Source organism: Coturnix japonica, chromosome 4 (genome assembly GCF_001577835.2).
Source record: "Coturnix japonica isolate 7356 chromosome 4, Coturnix japonica 2.1, whole genome shotgun sequence".
In the NCBI taxonomy this organism is placed as follows: Eukaryota; Metazoa; Chordata; class Aves; order Galliformes; family Phasianidae; genus Coturnix; species Coturnix japonica.
Genome location: NC_029519.1, coordinates 77652159 through 77671170, shown reverse-complemented (window position 1 = coordinate 77671170; position 19012 = coordinate 77652159). Strand labels below are relative to the sequence as shown.

Below are 19012 nucleotides of genomic sequence, written 5' to 3'. Positions count from 1 at the left end.
TAAGGCTTTTGGACTTCCTCAGCTCTGCACAAATAGTTCTCAACAGCTTTGTTTTCAGCCTGCTGTTTTGATTCTTTATGTTTGGTATTTTTTGGCTTTCTTGCTTTTCTCTTTTCATTGATGTGAGGTGTTGTTCCAGGACGGCTTTGGAAAGGCACAGGCCCTGTTCCCTGGCTGTGATGAAACCTGGCACTGCTTGAGTGATGAAACTGCTGTTGTGCGTGAAATGAGCTGAAAACAAAGAATGCCCAACAAGACAGTGAGTGGGTCAAGCAGGGCATCCTCCACAGCAGGAGCATGCCTGGGATGTGAGATGAAATGGGCATCCCTTCTGACTTCAGCCTTCTTTCAGGACTTTCAAAATGAAGAAAAAATTGTTGTTGAAAGGAGAAGTGTTTTCAATGAAATAAGGGACTGATGAGTTACTTTTGTGTTTGAGATAAAACCGAGTTTATTGCTGTTGAGTTACACCTCAGATGGACTCGGCCACAAAGGGCCAGAGATGCTGTGAAAATCTGATGGCAGAAAAAAAAAAAAAAACAGCAAACCATCTGCTGGTGGTGAGTCATTGTTGAGCAATGCAGACAGCATCAGAGCATGCAATTGGCCCTGATTTGAAAGGGGCGGTTTCCTCCAAATCTGTTTTGGTGTCAGTCAGCTCTTGCCAAGTGGTACTGAATAAACAGAAAACCTGTGGCAAGAAAGATGCGAGTAAAGTTGCTATTTCAGGAGATTGTTCCATTTGGACCGGATATGGAAATCCTTTTTTGATGTACAGATTACGACTCAACTCACTGTTTGCATGGAGCGTATTGATGCGAAAGCATTGACGGTCACTTGAAAAAGAAATGGATTCCAGTGCAGTGCCATCAAAAGACACAGAGGAAATCAATTTTGGATTGTGGACAAAGAAGGTCAAAAGTGCAGTTAAAGTGATTTTATTTAACATTTTGTTGACACATTGGTAGAGCTACTGATGGCGCCCAGGCTGTTGGTGGTAAAGAAGAGTTGGCTTATGGCGACTTCATAGAAGAGATGGAAATTTGGCTGCAGTAAACTCGGGTCTTGGTGAAACATCTCGTGGCATGGATGTCAGGGAATATAGCGGAAAAGCTTTAAAAATGGGACCTGTCATGTCAGTTGTCATTTCAATTGTGTGAATGTCATGAGCCAGGGGACTGAACCATCACAGTTCAGGCATTCCCTAAGTAGCAGTATGCTGATAATTGGAATGTCGTTTACTTTTTTAAAGTGAGGTGTGTAAAGTCGTGTAAAATGCTGAAGCAAGCTTTTAGGATGTTTGCAGAATGAAAATTGGAAATCATGTCTGAATTCAAAAAGGAACATTTGTTGTCAGAACGTGAGGCTGAAAACACACCACAGATGGGAATGCTTTCTTTGGTGGTTACACGCCTCTCTTTAATTAAGCTGAACATACGTACGTCCAGGTGTAACCGCAACTTACCTGTGCTTGCGATTCAAAGCCATAAAGCAGTGTTTCAAAATGAACAAATGATGGGTGGTTCAAGTAAGGCAAATGAACATTTAACAGACTTTGGCATGTCAGGAGAGATGAAGTTTCAGCTTTGTAGGCCCTCCCTGCTTTAGATACTGATGCAAAATGACAGCAGGAGGGGGGGGGAAAAGTTTGGAAGAATTAAATTTTTTTTTCGTTGGGGCTTTTTTTGGCCTTTTGATGAGGAGATTTCACCTGGAAAAGGGAGGACAGAAGATCACGTCATCGGACTCTGGGCAGAGCATTGAAAAGCTATTCAGCCACAGTTTGGAGGTGGCTTTTCAGTGGGTTCTTTCTTCTTTTTTGAAACCACTTTGCAGGTAGTGAGATGGTGAGTTGTCCCTGCACTCATTGGGAAATAGTTAAATAAAAAAACTCAAGAGAGAGAAGTTAAAACCCATTTAATGGGGAAAGATATTTGCAAAAAAGAGATTGCCTTTGGCCATCAGCAGCTGTTGCTGATATGCTGTTTATTGGTGAGTGTGGTGGAAGGCTCAGCTGTGCAAGCACAGCTGGTGCCTTTCCCAGCTGTGGCACGGAAAGCTGCTGGGCTTCTTTGTGGGGTCAGCGCGGTCCCCCGCGGTTTCTGGCTGTGTGAGAGCGAGTTGGGGCAGGAGCACATGTCAGGTGGCAGGAGGTGGCAGTAGCTGGTGGGCAGCAGAGGAGGAGCAGCAAATTGGCGCGCTCCATCAGGCAGCTGTGTGTGTTGCTTGATGGATCAGGGGCGTTCTTGAGGAGGACGCCTGTGTGCCTTCTGCTGAGCAGCCACGCAGCACTGCTTGCTACGTGAGCTCGTCCTGCGAAGTGACAAGGAGGGTGAGATCGTGGTTGGTTTTGATCATCCATCTACTTGTTGCATGGTAAAGCATATGAATCTATTTTGTAAGTGTAAGAGATGAGAGAGTTGATCTGAAAGTTGTCCGAGATTTTTCTCTCAATGTTAAGCATTCTTCTACTATAGGGGGAAAAGAGAAATGTGGCTTTCTCAACCTACCTTTGCAACGTGGCTGATCTTCTTGGGGCGATGTTAATGCATTTCAGTATGAAAATTGAGAAAACCTTTTTGCACTTCCCAGACATGTAGCACTGACTGCTTTCAGCAGTAGTAGGACTCTGCAGGGTCTGCATTAAGGAGGTGGGCTATAGCCTGAATCTGCTGTTTGGTGAGTGTTGGCATTTTGGCTTTGCGGAACACATTCTTATGCATGTTTCTCCTGTTATTTCACAGTGCTTTTGGTTCTGGTACTTCCAAAGCTGAAATACAGATTTCAGGATGGTAGAGGTAATGCAGTCTGGTAGAATAGTATTTCTGTGTTATCAACTACCATCTGACAGTGCAGAACATGATAAATAATATTCAAAAGATAACTGAAATTGAGGAAAAATTTTAGGCATAGGACTTTGAGAGCGGTCCTTTTGACATCCCCATGTCCTGGATACACAGTGGCTGAGTGAGGACAATCGGCAGAGAGCCCATTCCCCTGGAGGAGCGGACTGTGCTGGGTGGGTGTGAGGCTTCAGGACGCTCTGCAGGGTGTCAGGGTGCAACTGAGACAGGGGAGGTTAAGGTTGGAGATTAAGAGGTAGTTTTTCACCCAAAGAAGTGTGGGTGGACACACTGGAACAGGTTGCCCAAGGAGGCTGTGATGCCCATGCCCTGCATGGCATTCAAATGGCCAGGCTGAGATGTGGCTCTGGAGCAGCCTGGTCCGCCTGGTTGGCAACCTGGGCATATAGCAGAGGTTGAAACTTGATGATCATTGTGTCCTTTTCATCCCACGCCATTCTACGATCTCTGCAATTTATAACTTACTTTTGGTGGATGCATAATGATGATGGTGATTACATATGAGGGGCAGGAGGCAGGTGCAGCCACTCGAACCAGAGGAAAACATCACAGGATGGAGTTTGGTTGTTCTCATTGTCTCTTCTTGCAGGAAAAAAGTATTTTATTTTTATTTTATTTTATTTTATTTCTATTTTATTTCTATTTATTTATTTATTTTTTTTTATTTTTTAATTTTTATTTTTGTTTTTTTTAGGTTGGAAAAGACCTAATAGATCATCCAGTCCTTCCGTTCACCTATTAGCAATAGCTCCCACTAAACCATGTCCCTCAACCCATCATCCAGTCACTTCCTTGAAACACCCCACATTTGGTGGACTCCACCACTTCCCTGGCAGTCCATTCCAGTGGGCTGACCACGCCCATGTTTCTGAGAAGTAATACTTCCTCATGTCCTGCTGAATCGCCCCTGCTGTAGCTCTGAAACCGATTCCTCTGTTTCTAATCGCTAATGACACGTGAGAAGAGGCTTGACCCCAGCTCACTTACATCCTGCCCTTCAGGTGTTTAGAGAGCACATAATGTCTCCCCGTGAGCTTACTCTTGGCCAGCTGAAATGCCGCTCCTTCAGGAGAGAGAGAGGAAAGGGGAAAGGCCCAGTTTGCAGACATCTGCCTGCATCCTGAAATGCTGTAGTCAGCACAGACTTTGTTTTGGGCTCTTCTGATCAAAAGCAGGCCACTGCTGCAGAGACCCCTGCCTCCCCACAGACTGGGTTTACCTGCATGCCAGACCATGTGTGTGCTGTATCCTCTTTGTGACGGCTGCTTCTGGGTTTGTTGGCAGGGGGTGTGCTGTGTTGTCCTGCTGTTGTGAGTGGATAGAAAATTGGATGAATGACAGTGAAAGATAAAAGAAAAACAGCCTCTTCCCTTTCCTTTGGTCGACCATTAGATGAACATAATGGCCAGCACTGGGGGACCCGCCATAGGGCCATACTCTGTCCTGTGATTGCTGTGACATTCTGATGTGAGGTTCTGCTTGGCAATTTTGCTGAGCTGCCTCAGCCAATGAAAACTCAGGGCTGCGAGTTCAGAGTTTCTTCCAGACCCTTTCAGAAATTAATCTGAGCATCTTTAGGATAGTTTCATGTTTCTCAGTTACGTGTACTGAGGTAAAAGAATAGTAGGCATTCTCTGTCACATCAACACCCCAATAGCTAGCAGTACGAGACACAGCCTATTAGTTCATGAATGCTGCAAACATTCAGCACTGACTGCCTGAGTGGTCTGCCCATGCAGATTAGTTAACCTGGATCCGGGCTGCTGCCAGAATGTTTTATAAGAGACTTAACAAAGATGTCACACGGTAAGGGTGCTGATAAGAAATTAGATGCCTGGATCCTTCTGTTTCCAGGGCTGGGCAGCATTCAAACAGACCCTGTAGTAGTTTTCCCTATGCTGGCCATGTCCTGGCACAGATAGGGGGCAGCTCTTCAGCTGTACCTTGCTGAGTTTGCTTATTTCTTCTTTCCAGTCACAACAACAGCAGCACTCACCATACCCGTGGCCACCACCCAGGGCAGTCAGATCACAAAGAAAGACATCTTCTGGCACAGCCCGGATCCAGGTAACAATCTGCAGTGGGGCAAACACTCTGCCAGCAGTGCTGAATTGTTTGCAGCTTCATGAATTAAAGGATGTGCTGATTGCAGGCATTTGGAGATGTGAGGACAAGAGAAAGCTTTAATCTTTCTCAGAGCAGCAAATGAGGACATGAGACTGCCTATGCTGGGAAGAAATTTTGAGCCCACAGCCCTCAGATTTCATGGCTGGGCAGCTCAGCAATGGAAACAGACCTCAGAGTGTCATAGCATCACAAAGTAGGCCCTACGGGGTCCACCCAATGCTGGCCATTATGTTTATCTATGGCCTGGCAGGAGGGGGAGAAGGCTGTTTTCTTGTATCTCACTGTATTCATCCATTTTTCTATCTACTCACAACAGCAGCAGAACACATCACACCCACTGCCACAACCCAGAGCAGCCCGGTCTGGATGCAGGTAACCCAGCTGTGGGGAGGCACAGCTCTGCCAGCAGTGCTGCTTTGATCACAAGAGCTCAAAACAAAGTCTCTGCTGACTACAGGCATTTCAGGATGCAGGCAGATGTCTGCAACTGGGCCTTTCCCCTTTCCTCTCTCTCTCCTGAAGGAGCTGGGCATGTTCAGCCTGGACAAGAGGAGGCTCAGGGGAGACATTATTGCTCTCTATAACATCCTGAAGGGAGGATGTAGTGAGCTGGTGCCAGCCTCTTTCTCTCGTGTCATTAGTGATGGGAATGAGAGGGAATGGTTTCAAGCTACAGCAGGGGAGATTCAAGCAGGACATGAGGAAGTATTACTTCTCAGAAAGGGTGGTCAGGCACTGGAATGGACTGCCCAGGGAGGTGGTGGAGTCACCGAATGTGAGGGTGTTCAAGGAACGACTGCATGTTGTGTTGAGGGACATGGTCTAGTTAGCACTATTGCTAATAGGTGACTGTTTGGACTGGAAGATCCTCTAGGTCTTTTCCAACCTTAAAAAAATAAAAATAAAGAAAATAAAATAAAATAAAATAAAAATTTACTTTCTTTCTGCAGAAACAAGCAATGAGAACAAGCCGAACTCCTCCTGCGATGTTTTCCTCTGGGTTCGAGTGGCTGGCACCTGCCTCCTGCTCCTCACTGTCATCACCATCATCATTATGCACCACCAAAGTAAGTCATAGAATGGCAGAATCGTAGAATGGCGTGGGATGAAAAGGACCACAATGATCATCAAGTTNTCACACAGCCAGACCGCGGGGGACAGCGCTGACCCCAAGAAGCCCAGCAGCTCCGTGCCACGCTGGGAAAGGCACCGCTGTGCTGCACAGCTGAGCCTTCCACCACATCACCAATAAACCCAGCACATCAATACCCACTTCTAATGCCTCAAACTCTCAATTCCAAACTCTTCCCTACAAGCTGAATCAAACTTCTGTCTCTTTCATTGTGTCATTTAATTCGTTATCGATATAGTTCTCATTTTCTACTAGGACTAGAACGATTCGCATAAGTTGCGCCAGGGAAGATTCAGATTAGAGCTTAGGGGATAATTCTTCTCTGAGAGAGTGGACAGGCATGGGAACAGGCTGCCTGGGGAGCTGGTGGCCTCACTGAAACTGGAAGTATTCCAGAAAGGTTTAGATGTTGCACTGAAGGACAAGGTTTAGTGGGAATATTGGTGAGAGTGGAATGGTTGGATTGGATGATCTTACAGGTTTTCTGCACCTTGGAGATTCTTATGATTCCACAGAAAGGAGAAACTCCTTTGCGCTAAGTTATATACAAACAGTGAACCCAGTAAAGGAAGATCCCTGCCCCAGACAATTTGTTACTTAGGATACTCAGTGGAGGCTCAGGAGCACAGTGGCTTCACCTAATCAAACACAGATGTCTCCATCAGAGTTATATTTTGTCAAGGTCTGCTCTACTCCACGCAGACGTCACAGGGCTCACAGTCTCACACCACCACAGGCCTCACAGAGCTCAGCAGGCCTCAATCCCGCTTTCCTCACTCACCAAAGCGCTGTGAGGCCCAAAGAAATGAGCCCAGCTCCCACATCACTTCAGCTCACTTTCTCACACAACAGCACTTCCATCACTCAGCACTGCCGCTTTTCTGGCTCCCAGAACAACAGGAACACTGGCACAGGAGCCATACAGGCATGCACAACTCCGCAGCCCACACGCTCCCTGGCCCAGCCCTCCCATGGCCGACCGCCACCATCAAGGCGGCAGCATTCCCCAGCCGTGCAGCCATCGCTCACAACCCAACGGCCATGATAATCAAAGGATGTGCACTGAAAATTAAATTAATTTCTTACCCACGTGTTAAGAATACAGCCAGTTTTGAAAGGACTACTCTGAAAGTAACGCCTCCTGTTTTACCCAGTTGGCTCGTGATGTCAGAGGCAGAAGGTGAGGGTATGGCAGTAGAACCTTCCCACCAGTTTTCCACCACGTTGGGTTGCCACGTGACAGACGGCAGCAGAGAGGCAGTCTGACAAAACAGCGACCGACATTCACTGATATTTGTTGGGTGTTTCTGGAAACCAAACAGTGGGTGTGAGCACTGCGAGGTGCTGGGAGGAGCATTTCAGCAGTGACAACAGCAGTCACCTGTGCTCGTGCCTAACACTGCTCCTCATCACTCAGTGCAGCCCAGGCAAGTCAATATGTTGCACACCCACAGAGTCATTGAAAAGCACCTCAGAAGTGAAATATAAGTAAAAGTAACCAAACAAACAGGATAACCAGGAAATACCAAACAAGGAAACAAATAACACCAGGCTAGAGAAATAGTCACATGCAAAGCTGCAGGAAGTCCAAACCACCAACAGCATGTGAGCGGTCACCTGGAGGCAGCAGCAAGTGCCTTGAATGTTGAAGAACACTGGGGATATTTGGCAGGGTGGAAGTGCCTGTGGTTGGGGAAGAAAGTCACAAGATGTAAAAAAATAAATGCAAAAAAACCTCTTCATGGCACTGGAGCATAAGGCTTTCAACACAGCCCTCCTGCCTTCAACAAAGCAGCATCAGCACAGAAACTACAAAGTACAACTGCAGAGAACAACTAAGATACAGAACTCAGTGACATGTCCACAACGTGTGGAATCAAAGATGAAAAATGCAGAAGGACCGACCTTTATATGGAATGAAATCAAATAAAATCTCCAACATAAAAGACAACTTGCACTCCATGGCCACTGAAGGGAAGATGGCATGGTTTTCTGTAGATCAGGTCATGATGTGATAGCCCCAAATATCTGGGAGACAGCAGCAGGTAGAGACAGATCAGACTCCAAGATGGATCACTGTCAGTGTGAATCTCAACTGGACACTGCAGCAAAATACCTGAGGCAACATTAGCAAATAAGCAAACAAAAATAAGTAAGCCCAAGTTCTGGATCACAGATGAAGAGCTTCAGAAATCATTTCTCACTGTTCCACCACAGAGGCCGAACATGGACTCACACAAAAGAGGGTCCTGATGACATCACATCCTCTCCTATAAGTTACGCTGCCTCCAAAGTTCAGTGACAAAGATCAGCCGCGCTGCGCTGCACCGCCCCGAGGACGATGGCCGGGTCTCCTGCACTGCTCCTCCTGCTCAGCCTGGGGCTCTGTGAGTATGGAAGCGGGCTTACGGGGCACCTGTGCTGGGAGGAAGGAGGACACTGGGGGAAGGCATTCCCCCTGCACCACGGCCAAGAACATGGGCAAAAGAAAACAAAGGGAAAGAAAAGAAAAACCCAAAGGATGGAATTCAGGGCTAAACAGGGATGCGCAGGGAAGTGGGAGCGGTGGGACTGCAGCGCCATACGCAGCAGGAACAGAGCCTGTTCAGACTGGTGTTGCTGGAGGGGATGGGGAAGGGGAGAGAGGGGGCATGGGGCAGTTGTTAGTGGGGAACCACCTGGCAAAGAAGCTGGGAAATGGCAGCAGCCCACACAAGGCAGCTGAAGGGCTGCTCTCAAGGCCAGCATCCATCTCCAGAGTCCGGCGCTCCCAATTCTCAGTCCCCAGGGACTCCAGCACAGCACCCAAGTGTGCTGGACACCGATCCCTCCCTCCGCATTCACCCTCACAGCCCACCTGCCTGCCTGCCACGCACCGCACCAGCAGGGAAGAGCCCTGCACAAAGGCCCCGGGAGCTCTTCCTGAGCAGCACCTGAGGGGACATGGCCGACTTCTGCCCACAGGCTGCACCACTGCACAGCAACAGAGGAACACAATGGAGGCCAGGTTCCTTGATAGGAATATGAAGCACCCCCAGCAGGGACAGCGGCTGGAGCTGGAGTGCCGCACATCCAGAACCACATTGGCAGCCTATTGGTTCCGCCAGGACAAGGATGGGAACCTTCACTACATTGCCACCAGTAACTCTCGATATAACAGAAAATTTTATGTGTATAATAGAATATCTCAGCGCTTCGAGGTATCATGGAGAGATAGCTCCCCACGGCTGGTGGTGAAGTCCTTCATGGCACAGGACCAGGGAATCTATTTCTGCATCAACCTCATCAACCAGGAGCTGCACTTCAGCTCTGGACAACCCGCCTTCTTCCCAGGTCAGCAGTAGCTTCACCCACCTCACTTACACCCAGCTCCCCTGCCTGTTCCTTCTCAACCCAGCCCATTGCCCACATTCCCCATGGCCCTGCTTCTTTCCCAAGCCATCTCATCACACAGGCACTGCTCCTCCTCATACAGGCTCCCTGCCCAACAGCTCATAGTACCAGCCCTGCCCAAACACAGAGGTGTTCGCACAGCCCAGAAGCACTTCTCAATCCCATCAGCAGCTCTGAGGGATGAGAGTTACAAAGGCCACAAAGATTCCACCTCCTCACAAACTGCATCTGGCATAATTAAGTCCCAACAGCCACCATATACAGAAAGCACCTCAAAAACACACATAAAAACTCCCATGACTCTCATGACATGTTTTATGACAGATAAGAAAGAGCTTACAAAACTGAGCAGACAGATACTAAATTAGGAGCCCAAATCCCTAGGTTCCAGGGCTGTACAGCATGTGAAAGCATCACTGTTCCAAGCAGACCCCATGAATGTTCTTTCTCTGCTGGTCATGTCCTGGAACAGACAGGAGGAAGCTCTTCTGCCATATCTCACTGTATGCACTTATTTCTTCTTTCCAGTCAAAACAACAGCAGCATCCACCACAACCACCGCCACCACACAGAGCAGCCCGGTCACTAAGAAGAACAGCACACAACAGGGCCCGGATGCAGGTAACCCAGATGTGGGGAGGCACAGCTCTGGAAGCAGTGATACTTTGATCAGAAGAGCCCAAATTAAAGTCTCTGCTGACTACAGGCATTTCAGGATGCAGGCAGATGTCTGCAACTGGGCCTTTCCCCTTTTCCTCTCTCCTTTCTTCCTGCAGGAACAAGCAATGAGAACACACCACGTTTCTGCCATGATACAGTCATATGGGTTAACCTGGCTGGCACCTGCCTCCTCCTGCTCCTCACTGCCATCACCATCAACATCGCACACTGCCGAAGTAAGTTGCACCCTGACACCCTGCAGAGCTTCCAGGAGCCTCACACCACAGAGCACAGAAACCTTCATCACATTTTACACTTGCAGATAAGAAGGTATAAAAAGGCATTATTAGAATTACACAAAGAAATTGTAAATGGACAAGAAATGACAAACTGTGTTGACGATGCCATTCTGATGTCATCATATTTGGGTTGAAATTGCCAAAATCGAAAATATTACTCAGCCATTTAATTCAGCTGTTTCACTCTGATCAACATTACCCGTTATGATGCATTAGCTGCATTAATTTCTGCAGCAAGCAGCACTAATGCTGAAGGAGAGATTGTTACACAACCTCTCCATTTTCTGCTTGCAGGACCGAGCTCACCGTAAGCAAGCAGTGCTGCGTGGCTGCTCAGCAGAAGGCACACAGGCGTCCTCCTCAAGCACCGCCCTGATCCCATCAGCAACACACACAGCTGCCCTGATGGAGCGCGGCCATTTGGCTGCTCCTCCTCTGCTGCCCACCAGCACTGCACACCTCCCGCCGCCTGACATGTGCTCCTGCCCCACTCTGCTCTCACACAGCCAGACCGCGGGGGACAGCGCTGACCCCAAGAAGCCCAGCAGCTCCGTGCCACGCTGGGAAAGGCACCGCTGTGCTGCACAGCTGAGCCTTCCACCACATCACCAATAAACCAGCCATATCAGCACTCAGCTCTGATGGCCAAGCAACTCTCTTTTTTTGCAATATCTTTCCCATTAAATGGGTTTAACTTCTCTCTCTGTGAGTTTTTTTATTTAACTATTTCCATGAGTGCAGGGAAACTCACCATCCCACCACCTGCCAACCAGTGTTTCAAAAGAAGAAAAGAACCCACTGAAAAGACACTCCAAACTGTGCTGAAATTGCTTCATGTCTGGCCAGAGTCCATGATAGGATTTCTGCCCTCCCTTTTCCAGCTGAAATCTCCTCATCAGGCAGCACAAAAATTAATTCTCATCTCCCCTCCTGCTGTCATTTTGCATCAGTATTTAAAGGCAGGGAGGGCCTACAGAGCTGAAATTTCATCTCTCCTGACATGCCAAAGTCTATAAATTCATTTGCCTTAACTTGAACCACCCATTTGTTTCATTTTGAACACTGCTATGGCTTGAATCGCAGCACAGGTAAGTTGGGTTACACCTGGAAGACGTATGTTTCACTTACTTAAAGGAGAGGCTGTAACCACCAGAAGCATTCCATCTGTGGTGTGTTTTCAGCCTCACGTTCTGACACAAATGTTCCTTTTGATTCCAGACATGATTCCATTTCATTCTGCACATCCTAAAACTGCTCAGCATTTTACCACGACTTACACACCTCACTTTAAAAAAGTAAACGACCGCTCCATTATCAGCATCCGCACTTTTAGGGGATGCTTGGAACTGGTGATGGTTCAGTCCATTGGGCTTCATGAAATTCACACATTTGATGACAACTGACATGACAGGTCCCATTTTTAAAGCTTTTCTGCTTATATTTCCCTGACATTCCATGCAGAGATGTTTCACCAGACCCGAGTTCCTGGCAGCATTTCCATTCTCTTCTATGAATCCCATAAGCCCCTCTTCTTTACCAACCACAGCCTGGGCGCCATCAGTAGCTCTACCAGATGTGTCAACAAATGTTAAATAAAATCACTTTACTGCCATTTTGACCTCTTTGTCCACATCCATATTGATTTCTTTGTGTCTTTTGATGGCACCGAGGAATCCATTTCTTCAGTGACGTCATGCTTCGTATCAATACCTCCCATGCAAACAGTGAGTTGAGTCGTATCTGTAGCATCAAGGATTTCATCTCCGGCCAAAGGAAATCTCCTGAAATAGCAGCTTTACACAGGTTTGTCTGTTTCTTCAGACCACCCTGCAAGAGCTGACTGACACCAACAGATTTGAGGGAAACCCCCCTTTTAATCAGGGCCAATTGCATCTCCGATGCTGTCCATGCTCAACAAACTCACCACCAGCAGATGGTTTTGCTGCTTCTGCCATCAGATTTCACAACGCATCTCTGGCCTTTGTGGCCAAGTCCATCTGAGGTGTAACTCAACAGCAGTAACTCGGTTTTATCTCAACAAAAAAGTACTCATCGGTCCTTATTTCATTGAACGCTTCTCCTTCAACCACAATTTTTCTTCATTTGAAGGTCCTGAAAGAAGGCTGAAGTCAAAGGGATGCCCTATTTCATCTCACATCCCAGGCATGCCTCCTGCTGTGGTGATGCTGCTTGACCCAACTCGCTGTCTTGTTGCATTCTTTGTTTTCCAGCTCACTTTCACGCACAACAGCAGTTTCATCACTCAGCAGTGCCAGGTTTCTCACAGCCAGGAACAGGGCTGTGCTTTCCAAAGCAGTCATGGAACAACACCTCACACAATGAAAAGGAGAAAAAGCAAGAAAGCCAGAAAATACCAACAAAAGAATCAAACAGCAGCTGATCAAAGCTGTTGAGACTCTTTGTGCAGAGCTGCAGGAAGTCTAAAGACTTACCAGCATGTGTGGTCACCTAGAGATGGCCTCTGAATGCTGAAGCAGGTATGGAGTGGTTTTTTGGCATGGCGGAAGTCCCTGTGGTTGGAGAAGAAAAAACACGGGGTAACTTTCTGTTCTTTATATCTGTGTGCCACTGGGGCACGAGGCTGCCTTGGTGGGTGCCACATCACAGACCTCCTGCCTCCCACACAGCAGCTTCTACAGAGAAATAACAGAGAACAATTGCAGAGAACAACAGGGCTGAAGTACTCAGATATCTATCAGCAATGCATGGGCTCGGGGATGAAAAGTGCAGGTGTAAAACATTCCCAGGTCTTCTTCATCTGCAAAAAGAAGAAAATACTACATTAAATAAAATATCGGCCAAGAAATATGGTTTGTGGCGCATGTCCATGACACGGGACTTGACTTCTTATGCTGCACAACTGGACACGATGAGAACGACCCAAATGGCTGAGAGAGAAAGCAGTCTGCAAAGACTGATCAGACTTCAAGCAGGAATGTGACCGTCGGCGGCATCTCAGCTGAAGACACTGCAGCTAAATCCAAGAAGCATCAATTTAAAACAATGCTAATAACAATAAGCAACCCAAGATCTGGGTCACAGATGAAGAGCTGCAGAAAGCTTTTCTCACGCTGTTCCACCACAGAGGCTGAACCCTTGCTCTTCACAGAAGAGGGTCCTGTGACATCACATCCTCTCCTATAAGTTACGCTGCCTCCAAAGTTCAGTGACAAAAGATCAGCCGCGCTGCGCTGCACCGCCCCGAGGACGATGGCGCGGGTCTCCTGCACTGCTCTCTCCTGCTCAGCCTGGGGCTCTGTGAGTATGGAAGCGGGCTTACGGGGCACCTGTGCTGGGAGGAAGGAGAACAGTGGGAGAAGGCATTCCCTGCACCACGGCCAAGAACATGGGTAAAAGGGACCATGGGGAAAGATACGCAGCAGGAACAGAGCCTGTTCAGACTGGTGTTGCTGGAGGGGATGGGAAGGGGAGAGAGGGGGCAGGGGCAGTTGTTAGTGGGGAACCACCTGGCAAAGAAGCTGGGAAATGGGCAGCAGCCCACACAAGGCAGCTGAAGGGCTGCCTTCTCAAGGCTACCAGCCATCTCCAGAGCCCGGCGCTCTCAATGGTCAGTCCCCAGGGACTTCAGCACAGCACCCAAGCGTGCTGGATACTGGGGCCATCCCTCCGCATTCACCCTCACAGCCCACCTGCCTGCCTGCCACGCACTGCACCAGCAGGGAAGAGCCCTGCCCAAAGGCCCCAGGAGCTCTTCCTGAGCAGCACCTGAGGGGACATGGCCGACTTCTGCCCACAGGCTGCACCGGCGCCCAGGGACAGAGGAACAGAATGGAGGCCAGGTTCCTCGATAGGAATATGAAGCACCCCACGGAGGGACAACGTGTGGAGCTGGAGTGTCCAAGTTACAACAGTGACAGTGGTGTCTCCTGGATTCGACAGGACAAGGATGGGAAACTTCACTTCATTGTCTACATTTCCATGTTTTCCAAGACCACCTGGCCAGGAAACGTGCAAGCATCTTCACAGTTTGAGGGGTCAAAACAAGGCAATGTCTTTCGGCTGGTGGTGAAGTCCTTCATGGCGCAGGACCAGGGAACCTATTTCTGCATCACCAATGTCAACCAGGTGCTGCACTTCAGCTCTGGACAACCCGCCTTCTTCCCAGGTCAGCAACAGCTTCACCCACCTCGCTTACACCCAGCTCCCCTGCCCGTGCCTTCTCAACCCGGCCCATCGCCCACACTCCCCATGGCCCTGCTTCTTTGCCCAAGCCGTCTCATCACACAGGCACTGCTCCTCCTCATACAGGCTCAGGGCACTATTAAGAAATTCGGAGTCCTCAGCACTCAATTCATTTGGTTTGGCAGCATGTTGGGGCATCACTGTTGAAAATCCCTTCTGTGGTGGCCATGTCCCAGCTGGGGTGAGAGAAAGCTCTTGTATTCAATCTCACTGTATTCATCTCATTTATTTTTAGTCACAACAACCACAGCAGCACCCACCACACCTGCTGCCACCACGCAGAGCAGCCTCATCACCAAGAAGGACATCTGCTTACAGAGCTCGGATCCAGGTAACCCAGCTGTGGGTAGATGAAATAAAAGCCTATGCTGACTACAGGCAATTTGGGATGCAGGGTGAGGGGAAATATCTTGAGCTTCATCAGTGAGCTGCTGATGAGGGGATGAAAGTAACACCATTTTGGCACAGGATGCACAGGGAAGCAGAGAAGTCTCCTTTCCCAGAGGTGTTCAAGAAATGAGTATACGTAGTACTGAGGAACGTGGTGGCCATTCTTGAGCTAGATTATCTTAGTGATCTTTTTAAACCTCATTGATTTCATGATTCCAAACCCAAGTTTTACCCCACTTGGGATGACTTAAAAGACTCAAGACTTCTGATAACTGGGCAACACCAAAAGAAGGGAAAGCATTTGGAGCCAGCACTGGTTTTAGCCCTAGAAGGCGACTTCTCAAGTCTTCTGGCTACACGTCCTCCCTCTGCTCCCCAGCACGATGCCCACAGCTGGGAATGTAACCTGTGGACATGCCTGGTCTGCACCCCTCTCTCTGTGTCCTACATAAGCCCCCTCCTCACCTACACCTACCATCAGACTTGCTCAGAGCCCTGTGCTGCAGGACCTCCCAATGGCTCTGCCACAGCTGCACATCACCACAGCTGGGAGATGGGCCCTTCCTCTCTCCTCTCTCTCCTTTCATCCTGCAGGAACAAGCAACGAGAATCTGCTGAATTTCTACTGTGAGATTTTCATCTGGGCTCCCCTTGCTGGTGTCTGCCTCGTGCTCCTTGTAGCTCTGATCGTCACCATCGTGCTCTGCCAAAGTAAGTCGCACCCTGACACCCTGCAGAGCTTCCTGGAGCCTCACACCACAATTACAGCCCGCTCCTCCAGGGAATGGGCTCCGTGCTGAATGCACTCATGCAGCCATTGAGTATTCAGGACACAGGGAATGCAGAAGGACCCCTCTTAAAACCATTTTCCATATTTTTCTCATCCACACATTTAGCTTCAGAAATATTTATCACCTCCTATTGCCAGACAATAAATTACAAAGAGAGGAATGCTACTCTACCCAATTGCACTGGCTCTACCTTAGATCCTAAGACCAGACACAGTGCCTTTAGCAAGCGTCGGCTGAAAGGAGCACTCTGTACCGCTCTGCCCTCCAGTGTATGTTTGTAGCAGCAGCGAGGATTGAAACTATGCTGTGACTTCATATCTCTGAACTGTTTGCTTTTTTTCCATTTTAGAGACCAGAAGACGGCGATGCAGGTGTAAAAGGTCAGTAAGCGACAACGGGGATGCTTTTGTCTTGAAGTCTGTAGCATTAATACTGGGCTGTAAGGCAAGCAGGTGGCACAGGAAACACCAAAATGCACCTGGACTTTCTTCTTCCAGCGTACAGCAGATAGGAGGGGGCTGTGTAATTGTTGAGAGCGGGAGAGGGGAAAGAAAGAGAGATAAGCAAATAGAAAAGAAGCTTCTATCATTCGAATCACTGAGCGCTGATGACAGTGCACACAGAGCCAGGAGGCAGCAGCAGAAACAAGAACCCTCTGCACACCCCCCAGTGCTCATCCCTCCCCATCCCCCTCATCATCCCAAGAACTCGCTGTCAGAACAATAACGTCGCAGGCTGCAGTTCAAACCACTTTTGAACAACAACTCCCATTGCCCACCAGCAGCACAGACCTCGCTCCTGCAGCCTGATCTCACCAGCAGCTGGTCTCACCCCGCCTGCTCTGCAGAAAACCACTTCTGCACTTTGCAAGGTTGGTGCTGAGCCCTTTGCAGGGCTTGCACAGAGGGGTGTTGAACCACGTGAGCGCTGCCAAAGCTGGTGCTGCAAGAGAGGCTGCAAACAGCCCTTTAATACCTCTGCAAACGGAGCACCTTGCAGCTGATAAATTCAGCCTGCTGGTTACGCATCCATGAGTTTTATAATCAAGAAAGAGATGTTTTATAATAGAATTTGAGTCACTCACTGCTACTAATAGGGAAAACCTCTAGTTGTGTTAGCTGAAAGCAGATCCCTCCATCTACATGGAGAATACTGGGGCTTTTATTTAGAGGAGCACCTTCTGTTGCCACTGCCTGAGACAAGGCACACTGGAAGCCTATTTCATTATTTCATGTATTGCTTTGCAGCACACAGATGCTGCATGAATGCAAAGGGAATGCAGTGATGCTCACAGCTGGGAGGTCCCAGGCTGCACATTGGGATGGGAACTACCCCCCTGCTCACTGCAAACCCAACTAAATCCTTTCTTTCCCTTCTCTCTAGACCTCCAAACGGGAAGCCTGGTGCGAAACCCCCCGTGCCAACCCGACACATATGAGCAGCTGCAGCGCCCGGCTGCTGGTCAGCATCTGGGAGCCAGTGCTGCCAAAGGCCACCTCGCACATCACCCACACAGCTATCCTGAGAATAGGACACAGTGACTCAGCCTGCACCTCCCTGAAGCACAGCTCTTACAGAACCAGAGCTTTTCCATTGGATTCCAAAGGCCCAGTATCAGCTTTTGACCCAGCGCAGCTCCATGGTTCCAGCAGCCCTGATGCAAACACCCACTGGTGATAAGTGGATGAGAAATAAGGATATAGACTGGACACCTGCCCTCTTTTTCGTGTTGCTGTGCACCCCCTCAGAGTTTCATAAAGTCACAGAATGGCTCAGGTTGGATGCCTCCTTATAGACCTTCACATCCCAACCCCAGCCATGGGCTGGGTGCCCAAAGCCCCATCCAAACCCAGCCCCGAGCAAAGCTTCATCTCATATAACACAGGGCTGCGCTGAGAAAGCAAACACGGATATAAGGGCTGTACTTTTGGGGGTTTTACACTCCTGCAGGCTGAAGTTTCCTACTTCCCCTTGGCTCCCTTCATCCTGCTGCTGGCCCCACACCCACTGCTGCTCAGCACTTCCACCTGGGCACAGAGCGGGATTTCCCTTCTTTCTGGAATAAATGGTTATGTATTATTAAATCAACAGCCTTTATTACTTGCTTTGGCTAAGCGGGACTTTCAGCATGATTCTACTTGGAGCACTGTGAAAGAGAGTTCTGTTTATCTTTTCTGATGTAAATAATCCCTTGTTACACTGACACGTCAACACCTGAGATAAAATAAAGCAACGTTTCCAGCCAGATTCACTAATTCTTTCTTTCTTTCGCTTTCTAGTCTCAGAGAAGCCAAAACCCCATGTGCAAATATAACTGAGGGCTGGAGGCAGTCACATGAAAGGGCATCAGACGCCGCAGTTTAGGTTCCAAGTTACTGCAGCCTTGAGACAATCTCTGCACTGATTTCCTCAGGGAGACGCAGGATGGGCCCAGAAACTCCCCTGCACCGTGAAGGTGGAGGAGATAAAGGTTTCAGTGCTGTCTCCAAGGGGCTGATAAAGGCCTGGGGAAAAACAACATGAAGCTCTTTGCAGAGGGGGGGGACAGCGGGGGATGAGAGAAACCGAGTGAGAAGCAACTTTATAGCTTAGTTCCTAACAGTGTAAACTGGAAAAAGACAGAGTAAATGAGCACCTCTAAAGCTCATTAGAGTGCACCAGAATCACTGCTTCACCTTTAGAGCTGTTTCTTCTTGTTCTCAGTCACTGAATTGCAGCATTGGGCAACCCCACATGCAGCCACACTCCTGTAACCCATCAGGCAATGCTCCAACGATGTCACCCCCAAGATCCTCTCCCAGCAGCTCAGATGGCTCCACACCAAGAGCAGCCCTGGTGCAGTTATTATCCCCATACCTCACTTGGCACAGACGTATCCAGAGGTACAGAGATGTAAGAAAATAAGAAGCCATCCTAACCAAAGAAATACAAGAGGCAGCTCTTCGCATTGATGTTAGCTCCCCTTGGTTGCTCCTTCTTGCTGTGTGCACAACACGGTAGGTGATATGCAGTGAGATAAAGGCATTAACACTGAACAGAGAACCTCGCAGAAGCATTTACTCTGTATTCTTTCCCCCGTATGCTCTGCTGCTCTTTAAAATGACACAACCCATGTGTGCAATAATTAGCAGA

The 19012-nt window shown here is 48.6% G+C and overlaps 2 protein-coding genes and 1 long non-coding RNA gene across 4 annotated transcripts in view; 2 read left to right on the top strand and 1 right to left on the bottom strand.

Moving 5' to 3' along the window:
- The window catches only part of LOC107313870 (T-cell surface glycoprotein CD8 alpha chain-like), a 35160-nt gene extending 24301 nt beyond the window's left edge, over positions 1 to 10859 (top strand). The window contains exons 5-6 of the mRNA XM_032444049.1: positions 5942 to 6058; positions 10770 to 10859. Coding sequence (XP_032299940.1) covers positions 5942 to 6058; positions 10770 to 10786 — 134 coding nt within the window. The 3' untranslated portion in view covers positions 10787 to 10859. The remainder of the gene's footprint in view (positions 1 to 5941; positions 6059 to 10769) is intronic.
- LOC107314059 (T-cell surface glycoprotein CD8 alpha chain) lies at positions 8370 to 18127 on the top strand. 2 transcript variants are annotated; one of them, XM_015862932.2, is made up of 6 exons: positions 8370 to 8510; positions 14254 to 14622; positions 14935 to 15030; positions 15684 to 15800; positions 16230 to 16260; positions 17264 to 18127. In XM_015862932.2, the coding sequence occupies exons 1-6, from the start codon at positions 8465 to 8467 to the stop codon at positions 17316 to 17318; spliced, it is 714 nt and encodes a 237-aa protein (XP_015718418.2). In that variant the 5' UTR covers positions 8370 to 8464; the 3' UTR covers positions 17319 to 18127. The 2 variants fall into 2 exon arrangements, with proteins under 2 accessions (XP_015718418.2, XP_015718419.1); XM_015862933.2 differs by lacking the exon at positions 14254 to 14622 and adding an exon at positions 9088 to 9456.
- Positions 12096 to 13351, bottom strand: LOC107314060. Its single transcript, XR_001555286.2, has 3 exons — positions 13106 to 13351; positions 12929 to 13006; positions 12096 to 12806 (listed from the first exon to the last, which is right to left on the bottom strand). It is a non-coding gene; the product is annotated as an uncharacterized LOC107314060 (long non-coding RNA).
- Positions 18128 to 19012: the final 885 nt, after the last annotated feature.

Bases quoted from the DNA above. Each gene is read 5' to 3' on its own strand.
- LOC107314059 (XM_015862932.2), top strand. From the start codon at position 8,465: ATGGCCGGGTCTCCTGCACTGCTCCTCCTGCTCAGCCTGGGGCTCT. The intron at 14,623-14,934 runs GTCAGCAACAGC...ATTTATTTTTAG, and splicing joins ACAACCCGCCTTCTTCCCAG to TCACAACAACCACAGCAGCA. The intron at 15,031-15,683 runs GTAACCCAGCTG...TTCATCCTGCAG, and splicing joins CTTACAGAGCTCGGATCCAG to GAACAAGCAACGAGAATCTG.